Source organism: Adelges cooleyi, unplaced genomic scaffold (assembly GCF_023614345.1).
Source record: "Adelges cooleyi isolate 19-005CV unplaced genomic scaffold, UGA_ACOO_1.1 ACOO_flye_CR_arks_rails_tigmint_CR_PRNA_108, whole genome shotgun sequence".
Taxonomy (NCBI): domain Eukaryota; kingdom Metazoa; phylum Arthropoda; class Insecta; order Hemiptera; family Adelgidae; genus Adelges; species Adelges cooleyi.
This window is the reverse complement of record NW_026095761.1, coordinates 12,970,645-12,989,336: the sequence shown is the minus strand read 5'-3', so window position 1 is coordinate 12,989,336 and position 18,692 is coordinate 12,970,645. Positions and strand designations below refer to the sequence as shown.

At 30.4% G+C, this 18,692-nt stretch overlaps 2 protein-coding genes across 2 annotated transcripts; both read left to right on the top strand.

Moving 5' to 3' along the window:
* The first annotated feature begins 5,666 nt into the window (after nt 1–5,666).
* On the top strand, nt 5,667–7,515 carry LOC126843562 (zinc finger HIT domain-containing protein 3). Its single transcript, XM_050581166.1, has 3 exons — nt 5,667–5,978; nt 6,057–6,199; nt 6,922–7,515. Exons 1-3 carry the CDS (start codon nt 5,911–5,913, stop codon nt 7,095–7,097), a joined length of 387 nt encoding a protein of 128 aa, XP_050437123.1. The 5' UTR covers nt 5,667–5,910; the 3' UTR covers nt 7,098–7,515.
* Nucleotides 7,516–8,333: 818 nt separating this feature from the next.
* Nucleotides 8,334–12,485, top strand: LOC126845090 (putative uncharacterized protein DDB_G0271606). The gene has a single exon (XM_050583652.1). The coding sequence runs from the start codon at nt 8,927–8,929 to the stop codon at nt 12,035–12,037; it is 3,111 nt and encodes a 1,036-aa protein (XP_050439609.1). The 5' UTR covers nt 8,334–8,926; the 3' UTR covers nt 12,038–12,485.
* The last annotated feature ends 6,207 nt before the right edge of the window (nt 12,486–18,692 follow it).

Genomic DNA, 18,692 nt, shown 5'->3' with positions numbered 1-18,692 from the left:
GTTATTACATATTAACACAGTAGATGAGTAAAACAAATAATGTATTATCTGTAGGATAGCAATAGATCTCGATATATTTGATTTTTGAAATTTTTATAAATACAACCTGTTACTTAAAATTAATCTGAATATTTTTATTTTTATTAATGTTTTCATTAAAAAAAAAAAAAATAATATAATTAAAAATTAAAATGTATTAAGTATTCATCATACAATTTGTATGATTATGTAGATCATTTTCAAATGTACCATTGTCTTCAGTTTCTTGCTCACTATGTCGCTCTGAAGATGGACTCTGCTACGAGTCTAAAATGTATTATAGTATAAGATATATGTACCTCGACAGGTTAGATATAGGTTTGTGATCATGATTATATTTGAATTTATATTAATATTATTAACCCAGATATTCTACATAGTATAGTAGTTTTACATTAATTATTAAGGTTAACATCTTTCATGAATTATTTTACGACTAAGCTAAGATATATAAGCTTATTGCTATTATAAATAATTGTTTGAATAAAACATATGTATAGTATATAATAACTAGCTGTGTTGCCTGGCTATGCAATATGTTTATTTTTTTTTTAATTTGATCTTAGCTAACGAACAGTTTGTATTGTTTCGAATTTACGTGTTCCCCTTTTACCTTTTTCCCTTTTTCAATTTTAATATCGATTTTAAAATCCACCCTAATTTAGGGGTAGGGGAAGGTTTTTTTTAAAAACATTACAATTTGGCATGTGGCATATCAAAATATATGTTTTGAGATTGTTAAGTAAATTTTAATATCCACCCTAATTTACCGGTAGGGAGGTACTTCTTTAAAAGAATTGTAAAAGACCAATTATTATACCCAATAAAAAATATATTTTAACTTTACTGACTTCAACAATGAGATAAAATTTTCACCGATCTTAAAATGAGGATTATCATATCATGAACATTTTTTAAAATAAAAAAAAATCCTCCCTCAAACTTCAAAAAAGGAACAGGTTTTAAAATTTATATAAAATTTGAATTCAGCGTCCTCAAAAACTTTTACTTTGAGATTTTTTTAATTTTAAATTCAGAAGATTTTAATTTTGATCGTATTTTTAGGATTTGTGGCAGCTGTGAGCCGGAGCTAGCCTCTCTGTAATAAAATTAGTTTATATGATTCATGGGCAAGTAAAGGCAAGCAAATAGTTTTGGACATTAAACTTACATATATATATATAATACAACTTTAGCATAGTCGTTAACTATAAAAATGAATATTTTTTTTATGAATATCAAAGATTAATTAAAAAAAAAAAATCTATTTTTCATTAATATTTGTTTAAAGATATATTTTTAAACATTAAAAAAAAAGTATTTGTGTGCTTTGGTCAAGTTTAAAAATGTTTAAACAAATACATAAAAATAACTCAAAAAAACTTCATAAAAATTCAAAACTTTCTTATTCAAAACTCTCTGTACTACAATATAATCAACTTAGGGTCTTAACATTTTATATTTAGCTTCGGTAGGATATACTTTAAGCCTTAAGAGAATTGCTAAAAATAATAATCAAAATCAATTATTTAAAAATCATAGTTTAGACAAGCTAATTTTTATTTCAGATCACTGTGCGGCAGTGCGCCAGGCTAAGTTCCAGCAATGCCAGTGTATCTCTTACGAACTAATTCACCCAGTTTTTCTAACCCATATATCTCTATTTCCTCTTAGGATAAGCTTTTGAAATTTGAAGCATAAATTAAGCTCGAGTATCTTAGGATACTGTAAAAAATTGAGCCCTTAATAGTTGGCCTTTTCAAAAGGGGATAATTTCAAAGTTTTCAATTTTATATCATAAACCCTTTCCTCTAGAAGGGATAGAATTTTTTTCTTTATTTCACTTTTTCAAGCAAAGTTTTAGAGATTTAGATCTGAAAATTAGATCAAAGGTAGATCTAAAATGCAACTATAACATATACAATTTTCTCAAAAATCTGTATTAAAATTTTTTTTTTATTAAGGAAAAAAACCAAAAATAGGGTAAATTTACACTTTGGCCGTAGTCAGTGTGAGTGAATCAACAGTCAACAGGTAATGAAAATATTTTCATTATATTGTTAATTACGATATATGGGTAACTATGACAGTACATTTTTTTAGACAGACGATCAACCCTTATCGTATAACTATTAACTGTTTCGAACATATTATACACAGATTCGCATCGAAACGTTTATTTAAAAGTGATTTTATCACTTTCAGTTATAATAAAATCTGTAGACCTGTGACCTCTCCGTCCCCACTATGCCCCGACCCCTCTGTATTGGCTTTTTTTTATTGAATATTCATGTAGGTTTTAAAAATATAAATATATTTGTATAAGCAGTGGTGTTTGTACTTAGTGGTTTATCCTTTATACAGTGGTTTTTCACTCATTTCTTAGTCATATTTCGGTTAGGATGCATTTAAATAAAGTAATAAGTAGTAAGAACAATGCATTTAAAAATAGTGTTCGACACTTCTTATCATTTATCAAAACTGTATTTGTATTATACTTACTGAATATGGTTACAAAATAAATTGTACTTAGTTTACGTGTTGTAGAAATCCATCAGTTTCAACTAGAGCCGACGATTCTATACGTGTATTTTAAATACAAGTGTAGAACAAGGTTCGTATAGTTCGAATTGACGTGTAGAAGTTTGTGTAATTATAAATACACGTGTAGGACAAGTTCGTGTAGTTCGGATTCACGTGTAGAAGTTCGTGTAATTAATACACATGTAGGACCCGATATTCCACTAACTTGACCCAATGGCTATAATACTTTATCTTAGTGACAACCATTAATTAAAGAATAGTATCACGTAAAATTAGAGGTCTTATTAAACTTACAGTTGTAAGAATACGTGTAGTTACAGGTACACGTGTACTTATAACTACACGAACATCACGAACTACACGAACTTCTACACGTGTTTATAATTACAAAAGAGACATTTTCTCTGTTTTTCTCGTTTTATCTACAACAATAACTATATGTGTATGCTGGCCGAGCTACTACATTAATTCACTCAAGTTTTAGTTTTAGTTAGTTAACGGGTGGGCCCAGAATGGGCCCATGCACTTAGACCTACAGGTCCATTGTGCACACCCTCTCACCGAAGTCCTGTTTCACATAGTTTGTCATGCCCATGTCCTGCTTAGTTAATAACCTTCTAAGTTGAATAGTCCTGATTCCTTTATAAATCTCAGTAACTCTTTAATCCTAGTATCCTTGATTTCATCCTGTCCAGGAAAATGTCTACCAAAGATACTTTGCCTTAGGGTAGCAAGGGAGTTACATTCACACATGATGTGGTATGACGTCTCCTCCTCTTCTCCACATTTCCTACACACTGGTGATTCTGTGACCCCCATGGTGTGTAGATGTAATTCACTCAATGTTAAATATATAATATAGGATCTCCTTGAACACAAAATTTGCAAACTTTTGCTGGCCAAAATTCAATGTGCGTTTTTAACGACTGAAATAAAATCGTTCATATGTTAACTTTTGATTGTTTGTTTAATAACAAGCTGTGAGTAACAAATGCACATTTATAGTATATTAAAAGTCCATAACTACCTATATTATAATATTTTAACAATATGCAGTACTTCGAAGTGGCCTACATTTATAATTTACGTTGGAACTCGTTACTTTTTTTAACGACTTGAACATTATACTGTCATAGACCATAGTATACCATAAGTTTGGACATACCTTCAAGCGATTCCAAAAAAGATTCATCGAAGGCGACCAAAAACTCGAAGGGGCTTCATTTGGAGGCTTGATGGTAGGTGTTTCGAACACATAAAGTAAAATTATTACTAAATACTAGTTACTAACATTGTTATAATTTTTTTTAGATTTACGCATACAAAGAAGTGCAATTATTTAAACCTGATGGTTGATCGTGAATTTCCAAATAAGTATAAATAATTCGAAGTAACTGGTAAGCAATACATGTAGTAATTTCTTTTAAATGTTAATAATAATTTAATTATTTACAGTTATAAGGGTCCGGAATTAACTATATAGTCGAAATAATTGTATTTGCGTTTCTCTATTCAGTAAAATCTCCTTCTCGCAAATTGGATGCAAAATAAAATTGAAAAAGCCTTTTTTTATTTGACTGGGTTGTTAATTCTAAACCCTCTATAGTGCTTTATTTGGTATAATGTATTCCTCAAACAAATTTTTAAAAAGAGTGTTGTTTTAGAAATATATTTTTTTAATTAGTCAATCGATACATTTCTGAGTAATTTACTCTGGTTCCACTTGAAATAAAAAATAATAATAAATACGCTAAAATACCTGAACAAAATATATCAAGTCAAGTACTGCGTGGATTAGGTCTATGTACGATGATGCTATTTTGTTCCAATTCTCTCTTTATAAACTATTGTGGGCAACCGCGAAACAACCATTTATTATTTTGAGTAAATTTACTTATTTAAACACTACGTATCATCATTTCACATCACTAAACTGAACTACTTACACAATAGTAGGCTGTAGGTCACATTTGTAGTTACAATGCACATTAAAAATACTGCATTTTTTAGTATCATTCAGCTATGTCCTTTAAAGTAATAACACATTGTACATAATTATACCAACAAGATTTTTTTGTAAATCAAATTTCCAATATCATCCCGTTATCCTGCTGGATAACCTCCTTGGTACTATATTTTATGCATAGGTCCTCTATAGTCTGATGCGTGGCCGCCAAAGATGTCGACACCCGGATGTCTTTGTCTGTAGTATTAAGTTAATCTTAAGTTGTGCCCGGATCGACTTCAGTGTATAAGACCACCATAGTTTATTGCGTGGCCGCTCAAACTGCCGATACACGGATGTCTTTGTCTATAGCCCAATACCAATTAAGTACTTTTTAGCTTTTCACTGAGACGCCTTTATCACACATTCATAGTGATTTTACAGTAAATACAATTTGAAACATCATCGTAGATGGAGATACCATGTTAAAAAAAAACGAGCCAAATACTCTACCTCATGGGTGGTTTGGAAACGAGTATAATAATGCACTATATTACAATACCATAAAATACAATCCCCCACCCTAATTTTAAGACGGTTCAACTTTAATACTTTACAAGTTATGTCAGAAATGGACTGTTTTCGTTTTTTATGTAAGAAATCAGTTTTTTAATATTGAACAATTTTCAAATTTAATATATTGAATTAGAAGAAACTGAATGATTTAAATGAAAACCGTTTTCTAACATAACCTAGTAAAAATAAAAAAAGTCTTAGAATTTGAATTTCCTAAAAAATTGAAACTTGATTATTCAAAGTAGGTGTAATTTTGTCAGGCTTTATAAGGTTTAAAATAAACCAAAATGGATTTTACTCAAACAAAAAATGATGGGAAAATATAAATTAAAAATACCTTGAAGCTTATACAAGTTAACCGGAAAATTAATTGACATGGTCGAAATTTTTTAAAAACCACTTTTTTTTTAAATATTGCCCGTATAAAACTTCTTAAAAACCGCCTGCTTCCCTTCCCCTTAATATTATTATCTATAATTAATCTTTCGTTTCAAATACTATCTGATATCTGATATCCATAATATTGTGACAAATACAAATTAGTGATATGAGAGAGATAAGAATTTCGAATTTAAGTATCTCGTGGTTTACACTTTACATACAATAAGCCATAAGGTATATAAATAATTTGAGCTGGGTTTTAATTTGAAATAATTTTTTAGTTATTGTCGCAGAGTATAATAATAATATTTCACAGTATAGTATGTGCTTTTACTGAAATGAAATTTAGCCAACAGTTCACGTAGTACCTGTTAATTGCTAATGTTATCATATTATATTTTGTCTTGATTTCATTAACTTAGAATATGAAGTGCAGTATTTGTACGAAAAATCCGTCGAAATACAAATGTCCAAAGTGTAAAATTGTCAAATAGTAAGACCTACAATATTGAGATTACCGAAATAGGTAAATAATTTGTTTAAGTAATTTATGTAAAATTACAATTTTTAGTTGTTCGGTTGCGTGTTACCAAAATCATTCTTCGGAAGACTGTACGGCGAATATTCAAAATAATGCAACAGCTGAAATGTCAAACAATCAATCTCTGCATCCTACCGAAGACACAATACCGCCAGAGAAATTGAATCTACTTTGTATGTATCAATGTTCTTAAAAATAGGTATTAATTGTATTGTAAACAAACTATGTTCCAAGGCAGGTATAGAAAACAGAGAACTGGAATGGGTAAATTATTTACTTAAGGCCTTTTAAAAGCGACACAGTTTCACGTAAACAAAAACAACCGTTACAGAAATAGGAATGGCGACTCGTGGAGTCATCAGATTTAAAAAAGCCCCACTACAGAGTGCATTCACCTCCAATTTTCCAATATTTAATTTCCAAGTGTTTGAATTTTCTAAATTTTTTGTTTTGATTATCAACTGTTCTTTGGTCATATTGGTGATTACTAATTACATAGAAAATCAGAGATCATTCTGGCCCCTTATAAAAAGTCTTTAAAACATGGTCTAATCTAAAGTGATCATCAAATTATGCCTAAAGATAGTCATGACTCGGATTATAAATGGTATTTGATAGATAAATTTAAGATAATATAATTATTTGTGTGTGTGGATATATATCTAAAGCCACATGATAAAATTTATAAAATTCAAGAACGTAAATATTTTTTAATATTTTATTAATTTTTAGGCCAATATTTATATTCAACTAATTTCATTTGTATACTAAGAGCTAAGAGTTGAAAGTTGAATGTCTGAAAGTTTCACAATATGACTTTTAGCCCACTCAGTTTTTTTATGACTAATTCATAATCCAATGAATACACTCAATAACGTTTTCATTTGCTTTTTAGGTTATGACAGTCGGCTAAGAAAATTATTATCCGATTCATATTTGCAAGACATTTTGGCAAAGATCGATAACAGTTCTTGTCCTAATGATGAGCTGGAAAAAGCTATGACCGAACCGGTATTTGAAGAATTCGCCAAACGATGTCTGAAAATAGTACAAGACGAAGATATAAGCTGAATTTTAGATATTAAGATTTTTTTTAAAGTATTTTTATTGTGCCTCCATATAAATGTATATTCCCAAGTTGTTTTTTTTTTGTTTAACTACAATAAATATTAACTTTTTTTTTAATAAATCTTAATAAAACGTTCAAAATTTAAATTAAACACTTACTTCAGTACAAATGTACTCTAAGTATAACTAAACAAACAACAGGAAATTCTTTTACCTAATAACTAGGTAGGAACATTTAATAAAATATTAAAGACTTAATTTAAGTTCTAATTGAAATTGAAAATGACCAAAATTATGACATTGATCAGTTTGTAAATCATTTTCAAACCATCGTACTTCTTGGTGGGAATGTTAAAATAAAAAAAAATAAAAATTTGTAATCTGTTCTTTGTTTTTAATAAGTATAAAATGTGTATGTTAAGTAGATTTTAATTTTATACCCTTATTAATTTGTTAAATTTGTTATAACTATAATGAATCTGATTATTGTGTAGCACTTAGTTTGGACCATAGTAAATGCCAAAATAGCATTTAAAATCTATAACAGTAAACACAAAAATTAGATTAATTTATTAGTTTTGTTATTTAACTATTGCACTTGAAAGACAAATTGTTGTTTTGCTTACAAGTTTTTGATAATTTTAAAACATATTTCCATATGTCTAGACACAAAACAATACCTTGTCACATAGGCGAATAGGGCATAGACCCACCGGGATACCAGAAAAAACCTGGTAGGCCTTTTTTAGGTAATTGGTAGGAAAACTATAAATAACATTGGCTACAGTAATCTATGACATAATATTATGTAAATTGCGATTTATTCTTTGATAATTTACCCATGTTAATTTTTAAAGTTTAGTCAAATATTTATACCGTGTAATAACAGTATTATGTTGGTTTATATTAATTATTATATTATTTACGTTGTACGTTTTAAATATTAATAATTGTAAACATTTATACATTTTCCCCGTGACAAAAATTTAACCTACCCGCCTTGGCGGCGCACCGAAGACAAATAAACAATGCGCCTTGCGCATACGTCATTCATGAAATGGGAGTTTCACAAAACGGCCATGCACTTATACGCACTGTGCAAGTTGCAACGAGCCCCGCGCAGTGCGCCCCAAAGTTTGTGTGTATGCGCAAGCCAATACGAAGACCCGGAACGGCCGGCTGGCAGTATAACTGTAATTCTCATGGCGACAAGAACAAATTTGTTCCATGCTAACGGACCGTATCTGATAAGCGCCCCGGACATATGTTGGCAAGGTCGAGGTTGTTTTTTTTTTCGCGCATTCCTTCTTGACGAGGCGTGTTTTCGTGGAAAAATGCAGTTCGCCGTCCGTCTGTGAAATGTGGAAAACTCGCACGGACCGTTTCGTCTGTCAATGTCGTCGAGTTTTTCCGATTGGTCCGATTATAAAAGTGACGTTTGTGCGATCCCTGCACCGAAGTGTTTCGATTGATGTCGCAATCGGTCGGGTCGGATAAGTGCGCGTATAATATATTATTTTATTCTAAAAAATTTTCTCTTTTTTTTTTTTTTTTGTATAATTCATATCAAATCTGTTGACGACGTCTTCTCGACTATATTATAATAATATGTACATGACAACAATTGCAAAAAGTATGTAACGCGAACTTTCCTTTTTTGTTGTTTATCAAAACGATATTTGTTGTTTTGTTTTTTTTTTCACTCATTAATAATAATAATAATAATACTGTTGTTTGTAAATCGCGTCTGTGTGTGTAGGCTACGCGCACATAGCCTTTTTCGCGTTCGCCAGGATCGTGTATCGTAGATTCGGTATTTAGTACGTACCGTTATGGATGACGGTAACGCCGATCAAAAGCTCAACGACACACAGTCCGACATCAAGCAAAAGTGTGCGGAAAACGCCAACTCCCTGCCACCGTCCGGCGACAACTGCGTTCCTACCAAGAAGACATCGTTCGAAATAACTAGCATCACTGAACCAAATAACATTGACGATAATGACGACGATTCGCCAGATACCGAACCTCAAATTCACGACAACAGGACGGATATCAGGCATGATGTAGAATTGCAAAACTACACCGACAACATGGTCGTGTACAATACTGGCAACGATATGGGCAGTTCAGCGCCGGTTATTCCAACCAGCTCTCAATATGGCCTAGCTATTGTCGATAATTCGGATAGCGTGCATTCGCTTGGCTCTGTCAAAAGCGACGAATTACACGGTATAGACTCGGGTTCGCAAAAGAGCGACTGTGATATCAACGGATTGCAAAATAAAAATAGAAACGAGCGGTTCAAAGTCGTGAAGATCGAAAGTACGGAACCGTTTAAGCGCGGTCGTTGGGTCTGTATGGATTTTTTAGACCATTCAATGAATCAACAATCGGGAAATGGTAAACCCTTAATGGTCAACGGCGACGGTAAGACGTATTCTCAATTGAATGATTTAGAAACGCCTGAACAAAATATGGACAACGGACATCACGAGTGTCCCGAGTATAGAGTCGGCAATAATAATGTCAGTACGTATACCACCAATTGTAATAATACCGACAATTACAAGAGTCAAACGTCTACTTACAACATAGTATCGTCTGGTGTGACCACTCCTATTCATAGTGCTTGCGTGTCGCCAGGTCAAAGTTTGCAAAATAATATACAAGTTTTAACGAGCCAATCCGTCGTATCTTCTGTGCAAGTAACTCAACCACAGAGTCTGACACAGGTACAATTGCCTACACAACACAACACTAATCAAAGTTGTATGCAACATTCCAGCCTACAATCGCATCAACTACAGCAAGCAATAGCCAATGCTGGAGTTATGCAGCCGCAGTTGCAACAAGCTCAACCCGCAATGAGTGTTTTGCATAGTCAAAATCAACCATTGCATTCACAAACTCTTCAACACATGAATTCTGTTGACCAACATAACGTCTCGCAAACAATTCCACAACAATATCAACAGTCAATGTCGCAGGCAAATATTCAACAACAAATGATGCAACATACTATGTCTGCGCAATTCCAAAAAACATATGTACCGCAAAATCAATCAGTCCTGCCAAACTGTGCACAACTGCAACAGTCGGTAAATCAAATTATTAACCAACAAGTTTCTCAATATTATAATCCTGCAGCAGTTCAGTCGCAAAATGTGACATCCGAACCTTCGTCCGTTTCTATGTCCAATCAACATATTCCACAGCAGCAGTTTCAATCAATACCTATTCAAAACCAATCGTTACAAAACCATGTTCAGTTACAACAAAACCAACAACAGCTTCCCCCTGTTCAACAGATACAACAGCAGCAACCTAGTTCGCAACAAACGATGGTTCAACAAAATCAAATGCCCCCTCAAATAGTTCAACAAAATCAACAGCTGCCTCATCAACCATCTATCGCTCAGCCTAGTCAACCACAACAATCTCAGCCTGTTCCACAACAAGTATCACAGCAGCATATCCAACAATCACAACCATCACCTCAAACACAACAAACCCATGTTCAACAGGTACCTTCATCACAACAACAGCAACAACAACAACAAGGACCTCAACAAATTCAACAAGTCGGCCAACAAATCCAAGGCCCGCAACCTTCTCAAATTCAACAGCAATTACCTCAACAAGCACATCATATGACTCAGATTCCTCAAATGACTAACCAACCGCAATCAATGGCCCAAACAACTCAAATGCAACAAATACCTCAACAAAATCAACAGATCACACAGCAGCCTCAACAAATGTCCATACAGGCTCAACAAATTACTCAGCAAACTCAATTACAACATACAAAGCAAATGCAGCAAACTCAGTTACAATCGCAACCTCAACAAATAAATCAACAACAAATTCCTCAACAACAGCAAATTAGTCAAAATCAAATTATCCATCAAAGTAACCAACAAATATCACATCCAGGACAAATGATGCCTCAGAGTCAACAATTAAACCAACAAAATCAACAAGTTCAACAGCAGCAGCAGCAGCCCCCACAGCAGCAAATCCAACAATTAACACAGACCAGCCAATCCGGTCAATCGTTAACACAGCAAATTTTGCAGTCGAATCAAAGTATTCCCCAACAAAATCAAGTTTTAACTCAACCACAACAGCTGGGAATGACACAATCGAATCCGACCATGGTATCGCAATCTCAAAACCAACAAGTCATACAACCTCAACACCTGCAACAGCCCGGCCAGCAATATCAGCAGCCTCAACAAATGATGCAGCCGCAAGGACAACAAATACCATTGCAGACCAATCAATCGATCATGCACCAACCGACTTACTCGCAAGCGCAGAGTTTAAATGCTATGCAACTTCAACAAGCCGTAATGCAAATTCCTTCTAACTCTGTTTCTTCTAGCCAAATGCACATACAGCAACAACAGCCGGTCGTACAGTCCAACATGTTACAACAGCCGCAAATGTCGGTCATGTCGCAAAACAATATGCAAACGCCTGTGCCCATGTCTCAACAACAAATGACATACTCATTACAGCAGCACGTGCCCATCAACCAAAACTACGTCGATAGTATTCAACATTGTTACATTCCTTCACAGCAACAGATGTCCTCCTATAAGCCTTTAATGGCGGCAGTGGAAATCGTAAACCAACAGCAGGAAGACAGTAGCAACAACGAAGACGTCGACAGTGTGTCAAACAACGCTGCGACCACGGTGGCCATTGATAATAAAATCGAACAGGCGATGGATTTGGTCAAAAGCCATCTGATGTACGCCGTTCGCGAGGAAGTAGAAGTTCTCAAGGAGAAAATAGCCGAGCTGATGGATAAAGTCGGCCTGCTGGAAACTGAAAACTCCAACCTGAGGATGTTGGTTCCACCAGACATGTTGGACCAGTACAACCGTGAAAAACAAAAAACAGTAAACGGTCAGTCGAATCACAATCAATAAACTAGTTTAAACCGTTGGTAATTAAAAAGGTAAAAAAAAAAATGATTTTACCAAATCATTAGGCCAAATATTGTATAAACAGGTATATTAATTGTATAGAACGTTAACTTTTTAAGTTTAAATTGTACAGTGTAATATGTTTTTAAAGACTTTAAAATAACTATGTGGTCGAGGAATAGCTAATCATATCCTAGCTATTTATCTTTATTTTTAATGAACTATATAATAATTAAAAAGTAGTGAAATGTCCTCGAAATCGGGAATATTTCTATCAAAAATGTTATTTACCTATATAATTTTTTTTGTTTTTCCTATTACGTAATATCTTAATAAAAAAAAATTAAAATGTATATTGTTAGAAGACTGTTTATAATATAGATTTAAAAAAAAATAATACAAAATTCAGTTCAGGATATTATACAGAGTTTGTGACTATTTGTATACGAGGTACTTAGTAAAAATTAAACTAAAATAATGTATAATGTGTTTTTTTTTTTAAATTTGTAATCGTGGCAAATTGAATAATTTGAACTTTTTCTTCTTTTTAAAATAATTTCGACTGACTCGTAGTGAATTGCTATATTGTTGAAAACAACATAATATATATAAAATTTGGTTTAATTTAAAAACGATATCTATTATTTAGTGTGTTGTATAAAAATAAAATTAACTTATGCTAAGTATTGAGCGCAGCGAATATTTCCAATGTGGTATGGAAAATAATTGTTAAAATAATGATTAATACATTTTAATTTTTTACAAAACTCGAATATTTGTTTAAAGTCTTAAAAAATGATTATATATTTTTTATCATTATAAAATAAGTATTATTTAATATTTAAAAAACTCATCACACTTATCAATTATTCTTAATACTCTATTTACTGAATATCATTTTATCAACGCTTACAAAACTATATTTTGATTATCGCCTGTAAATATAAAGGAAATATTAATTTTATATCGTTTTCAATATATTTAATTTGTTAATTTGTATGACGGTATATTTTCAAAAAGGATATTTTTACTGTGTCACTAGACGGCTTTCGTTATTAAAAATTGTGCTTTATGTAATTATCGGACATGATAATTAGTATTATTTACGCACAATTTTTAATGAAAATTACACGGTGGAGATGTGTTGTTACTTAATAGTTTTAGTGACATAACTCATGCTTGTCCTCTACAATGACATTACTTATTTTATAGCTTTAAATAATCCGTATTTTTAATATATTATATTATATACTTTATATACTATACCTACAATAAAATTATTATAATTTTTTTTTTTTTTAAATTATTATTTTTATTATATATTATTACATACCATATTCTCGTATAATAAACCTAATAACATCTAAATTTTGGATTGTCGTCGACCGTAAAATATATTTTGTATTATTTCAACAATTGATTTAAATTTTTTAGCTATTTAGGCGTTTCAATTATTATTTTATAACTATTTGTTTTAATTAGTTCTACATATATGTAATACTATGATTGCAAACGATTTTGTGTACATTTTACTATTTTGTTTCAATTGTATTAAGACTTGTGATAGTTTCAATAGTAAAGAAAAAAGTTGATAAGGCTTGTGAATGTATAATGTATATTTGTGTATTTGAAGATATTTGTTTTTGGCCTTTTTTTAGTTCAAGTAAATATTCTTCTTTTTTATACTCCTACTAGACAATATAATAAAGAAATAATTTATAATATTTTCAAATTATCTACTGTGTTGTGTTTATTTAACGATAATGTACAATTTGGTAGTAGTCCTTTTTCAGCTATTGCCAAACGGTGGAAGTCTTATGATTTTTTTTTAATGAAACTATGGTGTTTAGAATTCTATGCGGTTTTCAAATGAATCTGGTTGGTATATAAAAAAAAATGCTGTGTGTGTGCTAATTTTAGCTTTAATACAAACAATGGTAAACAGACTGGAAGGTGGAATCAATTTATCTGCCACAGTTTAACAGTGTCAAAATAGCCAATATAAATAGATATAATTTTGAAAACCAAGCTTGATATCCACAGGCAAGTTATATAAAGAGGAACATCAGGCATAACTTAAACATCACATTATTATAATTATTTTATCAAAATACAAAAAAAAAGTAAATGCTTGCAATTTTTCTAAGCAGGATTTTAACAGTTATTATTATAAAATGCAACAAATTAATGTTTTAACAAAACAATTTAAACATCTAGGATATGATCATTAGTTCTTAAAATTAAATTATAATATTTGTACCTATATAACAAAAATATATTTATAGAACATAGAAAAAGTTTTTATTTATTTTTGTTTTGCTACATACGTCTTCGATAATTCAATAATCATATTTAATTTATATTAAAATGTAAATAAATTAGGTTATCTAAATTATATACATATATATATATATATATTATATTTTGATGGGAAACAAAAGAAGTAAGTACTTTATAAATAAAAACGAAAATACATATTATTTGACGAGCATAAAAAGCTTTTGTAACTGAAAATTTATTTTTCTTGCAAATCTTTTATGCAGATTGCACAACAAGTCAACAAAGCAAAAAGTATTATTTATCCATAAATATTGTCTTTACAATAATTCTTGAAACAACTGTTAATATTCTTGAACTATCTCGATTAAATAACTGGAAAAATCTTCGTTAATTAATTTTAAATACTAGTAAACTTCCTTTATTAGACCGGAACCTATGTTGAAAAAAACCTAGCCAATATAATTGATTACCCTGACACATCACTAAAGGTATATTACATTTTTACAGACCACTTCAAACCTTCTATATATATTTATAACATAGGACAAAGTTTATTCGGTGAGTGTAATTATTGTAAACGATAATAATTATAATTCAATAAAACGTTTGGATTTGGTTTTATCCCTAAAACTATACAGGGTGATCAATTTAACGTAAAACATTCATTTAGTTTTTTTTTTTTTGGTATCCATAGCTAACTTATTAAATTATAAATGATATGCTGAAAGTTTGCCTGGTCAACAAACCACACAACTCAATACCCCAAATTCGCAAAATTTATTACAAAATCATAGGCAGTTCGTAACAGATTAATCGCCAAGGATATTTTACTGAAACTTCTCTCTGGACAAAGATTTTTTCATGTTATACTACCTACTAATAAATATCATCTATGATTTTCATTTTTCATACATTTTTCTGTCAGAAGTGAAAAAAGAGTAGAGCAGACACCAGTGGACGCTAAGGCGCTAAATCTGTTAATCCTAGTCGTATTCAATTATAAGAAACTGTCAATGCCTAGTTTTTATGTCCGATATAATCTAATTTGTTAAATTAACTATTAGCTATTCAATTAAAAAAATTATTTATTTATAAACGTCATCTGGTTTAACTAATTTTTTTCGATAAAACACATAAAATTGTATAAAAATAGTGCCTTAAAATATAATTGTTTAGATTTTGTCGATACAAAAATAGAAAAACGGTGTGATTTTAATAAAAAAAATTGTTGAAATCGGTTTGGTGGAATCTATTCAGAAAGTGACTTCACGTTTTAATCTTTATTTATGTAAACAGTTTTACATTTTCCGTTTTCCTTAAAAACCTCAAGTATTTTTCATCTAATTTTTAATTAAATCCTTTATGTAGAAAAAACTTGAGCAACTTATGGTTATAAATAATAAATTTAAATTTAAAACCCTTAACCATGAAATAGTACACTCTCAGTCTGTCGCTAGCACTGAACATAATATTTTGTTACCGAAATACACGGAGAGTCTATTATTTTATTGGTAAGGATTTTAAATTTAAATTTATTAAATATTTTATTTATCATAATATAAAGACATAATATGCAAATTATTTATGTTTTTTAATCTTTGATCGAAATTATTTTGTTTAAAATGTAGATATAATTAATAATTAATTATTACTAATAATACTAACTAATTATTTAATTAATTAAAAAAAAATTATCCGGCGTTCTTATGGGACAAATCTAGCATTTGCATGTTTAGTTGATAGCAATCATTTGAATTCTCTCTGTCGTCATTATTTATTATGACATACTAAGATAACAATAACAAGATATATTGTGATTTGTGTGATCAAACGTGAGTTAGCACTCAAAAAGTTGCCTGGCCGGTGTCCAGTGGACAGCAGTATTTAATTGCATTCATCCGCCACAAGTATATAAAACGACAATCGGGAACTGCTACGAAAAATTAAAAATAATATTTATATTTTGAATTCAATTTCTATATATTGACTAAACATTTTTTTTTATGTACATTTACTATTGCAAAGAATAACTCCGAAAAATCAATCCGAGATAATATTACCATTATATTTTTAACAATATTGTATTACACTGTTATTATTATTATTACATTCAATATATTGATGGGAAATAGATGACCTTCATTAATTAGTACACAATTTACACAATATTCATAAATACATAGTGCGACTACAATAAGTTACCTAATCGCCCTACCGTGTTCGCATATGCGGTCGACCTGATCTGGTAGAGTTTTGAACACTTCGTTAGAGCTGACTTAACTCAGGATCAACTATCATTGGTAACGGCCGATGCTGAATAAACATCAAAAATGCCCCCGTTGTAGCGCATCTTCAATCAATTTGAACTGTAAACTGACAATTTTTTCTTAGGTTATTTTCCATGCCGGTACTACAGTAGTTATACCTAGTACCTACAAGAAATTTACCGCAACTCACGACAACAATAATTATGCACATAACACGCGCAAACAGAGCAAAGAGCGTAAAAATAATTTGACGTTATTGTGCCGTGTTTGAAACTGCCAAGAAAAACGTCAGTGACAAACGATGTTCGAAGAAAAAAAATACTAATCAATTGTAAAAACAAAACAGCCACGCTAATGAGGTAGGTCGAAAAAAAATGTATTTGTGTGTGTAGAATTTTCGTCGAAACGTTATTACGATTGAAAATGATTTGATCAAATTATATTATGTATACATATTTATAAAGTAGTGTCTCAAAAATAATGCTCACGTATTATTTCCAGTCACTTTTTAAATTGTATGTATTCATAAATCGTATTGTGAGTCTTGTTAAACTAATATACTAACTAATGTACTTTTTTATTATTATGAATAAAAAATGAACATAAACTGATACCCTATGTGTGGTATTTATGATTCCATTATGTTATGTATAATATATTAATATTTTTTATTAACTAGTATTATACGACTTACGAGATAAGAAAAATTATAACGTAGGTATCTACTTGGTAACGGTATAAGTTGACTTATAATTAAAAATATTATCATGTTTTTTTATTAAATAGGTACACACACAGAAAAATATACATAGTTGGTCAAACCAAAAGTATGGTTACTTAAGGGACACAATAAAATATGTTTAGAAGGAATAACTAAATTTATAGTTAAATTAAACAATAAATTAGTTGGCCCGACTTTTCATTTAGGTATTCCAACTGTATTTTTCCTGTCTATAAATATTAAAATATCATGAAATAAGAAAACTAAATGTTTAAAACCTATAAATTATTTATAGGTATTAAACATATATATATATATATATATATATATATATATATATATATCGGTATTTACCCGATATGTATTATAATATATTATACATTTATTTATTAATAATACTTAATTATTAAAAAATATACAAAAACCTTAAATTTTAAGCACATTGGTGTCTCACGAAGCTTTAACATTGCTTTCACATTTGACATTTTCACAACCGTACATAGGCTCAATCGTTATTTAACGGTTATTACCATAAAATATAGGTACACCGATTGTTTACCTTCAGTTAGGCCAATATAGTATTGAGTGAGTCATTCGTAAGCACTAGGACTTTAATTTTCAAAAAGAATAATCTAAACACTCTCTGCAACACATTTGAATTATATGTGTACCGTTTTTTATTTAAATCACAGTACAGTGGCATACAAATTATAATTACAGTTAAAATCGCCAGGGTGCAAAACATTAGCTTGTGCTGTATTGTAATATACAAATGTATACAAGAAGAAAATTCACACATACAACTAATTGTAAGACTAATTGCGCCACTGACTTGAAAACGGGCATGTCTTACTCCGAAATTATTAACTTAATAACTTAAACTGCCTGGAGGGTCTTAGTATATACATTAAATAGCAAGCCCCAACCGCCATTCTCCAAAAAATCTTTAAAACAAATTATAGAATTAAAAAAAAAATGTGTAATTTTTCATTAAGATTTCCTGTCATTAGACACAGGAATTGTCAATTGAATACACAGTTTAAAAAAAAATTTTACTTCTTGGAAAATCCAAAAAAAAATAGATATCCCGGTGGCCCCCACGGTATCACTAATATTTTTATAATAAAATTAATTCAACATGTATAACTAAAATTATGAACGTTTGTTATTTTTCAACAGTATGAAAGTGTTTTTAATTTCTTGGTAAAGTATTATTTATAAAACAATGCCTATCTACATATTATGTTACATGTTATTTCTTATTTTGCCTAATCTTTCAGTCACTCAACTAAGATGTGAGCGTAGTTTCCCGAAACTATAGTATGTCAAATGATACTTAAAGAATACCTTGTTGTCATAAGACAGTTTTATGATAATGTTTATTGAGAAA

What these genes read in the sequence shown, in the direction of transcription:
- LOC126843562 (XM_050581166.1), top strand. Translation starts at nt 5,911, where the DNA reads ATGAAGTGCAGTATTTGTACGAAAAATCCGTCGAAATACAAATGTCCA. An exon ending in AAGTGTAAAATTGTCAAATA is followed by an intron (nt 5,979 to 6,056) that starts GTAAGACCTACA and finishes TACAATTTTTAG; the next exon opens with TTGTTCGGTTGCGTGTTACC. An exon ending in AGAGAAATTGAATCTACTTT is followed by an intron (nt 6,200 to 6,921) that starts GTATGTATCAAT and finishes TTTGCTTTTTAG; the next exon opens with GTTATGACAGTCGGCTAAGA.
- LOC126845090 (XM_050583652.1), top strand. Translation starts at nt 8,927, where the DNA reads ATGGATGACGGTAACGCCGATCAAAAGCTCAACGACACACAGTCCGAC.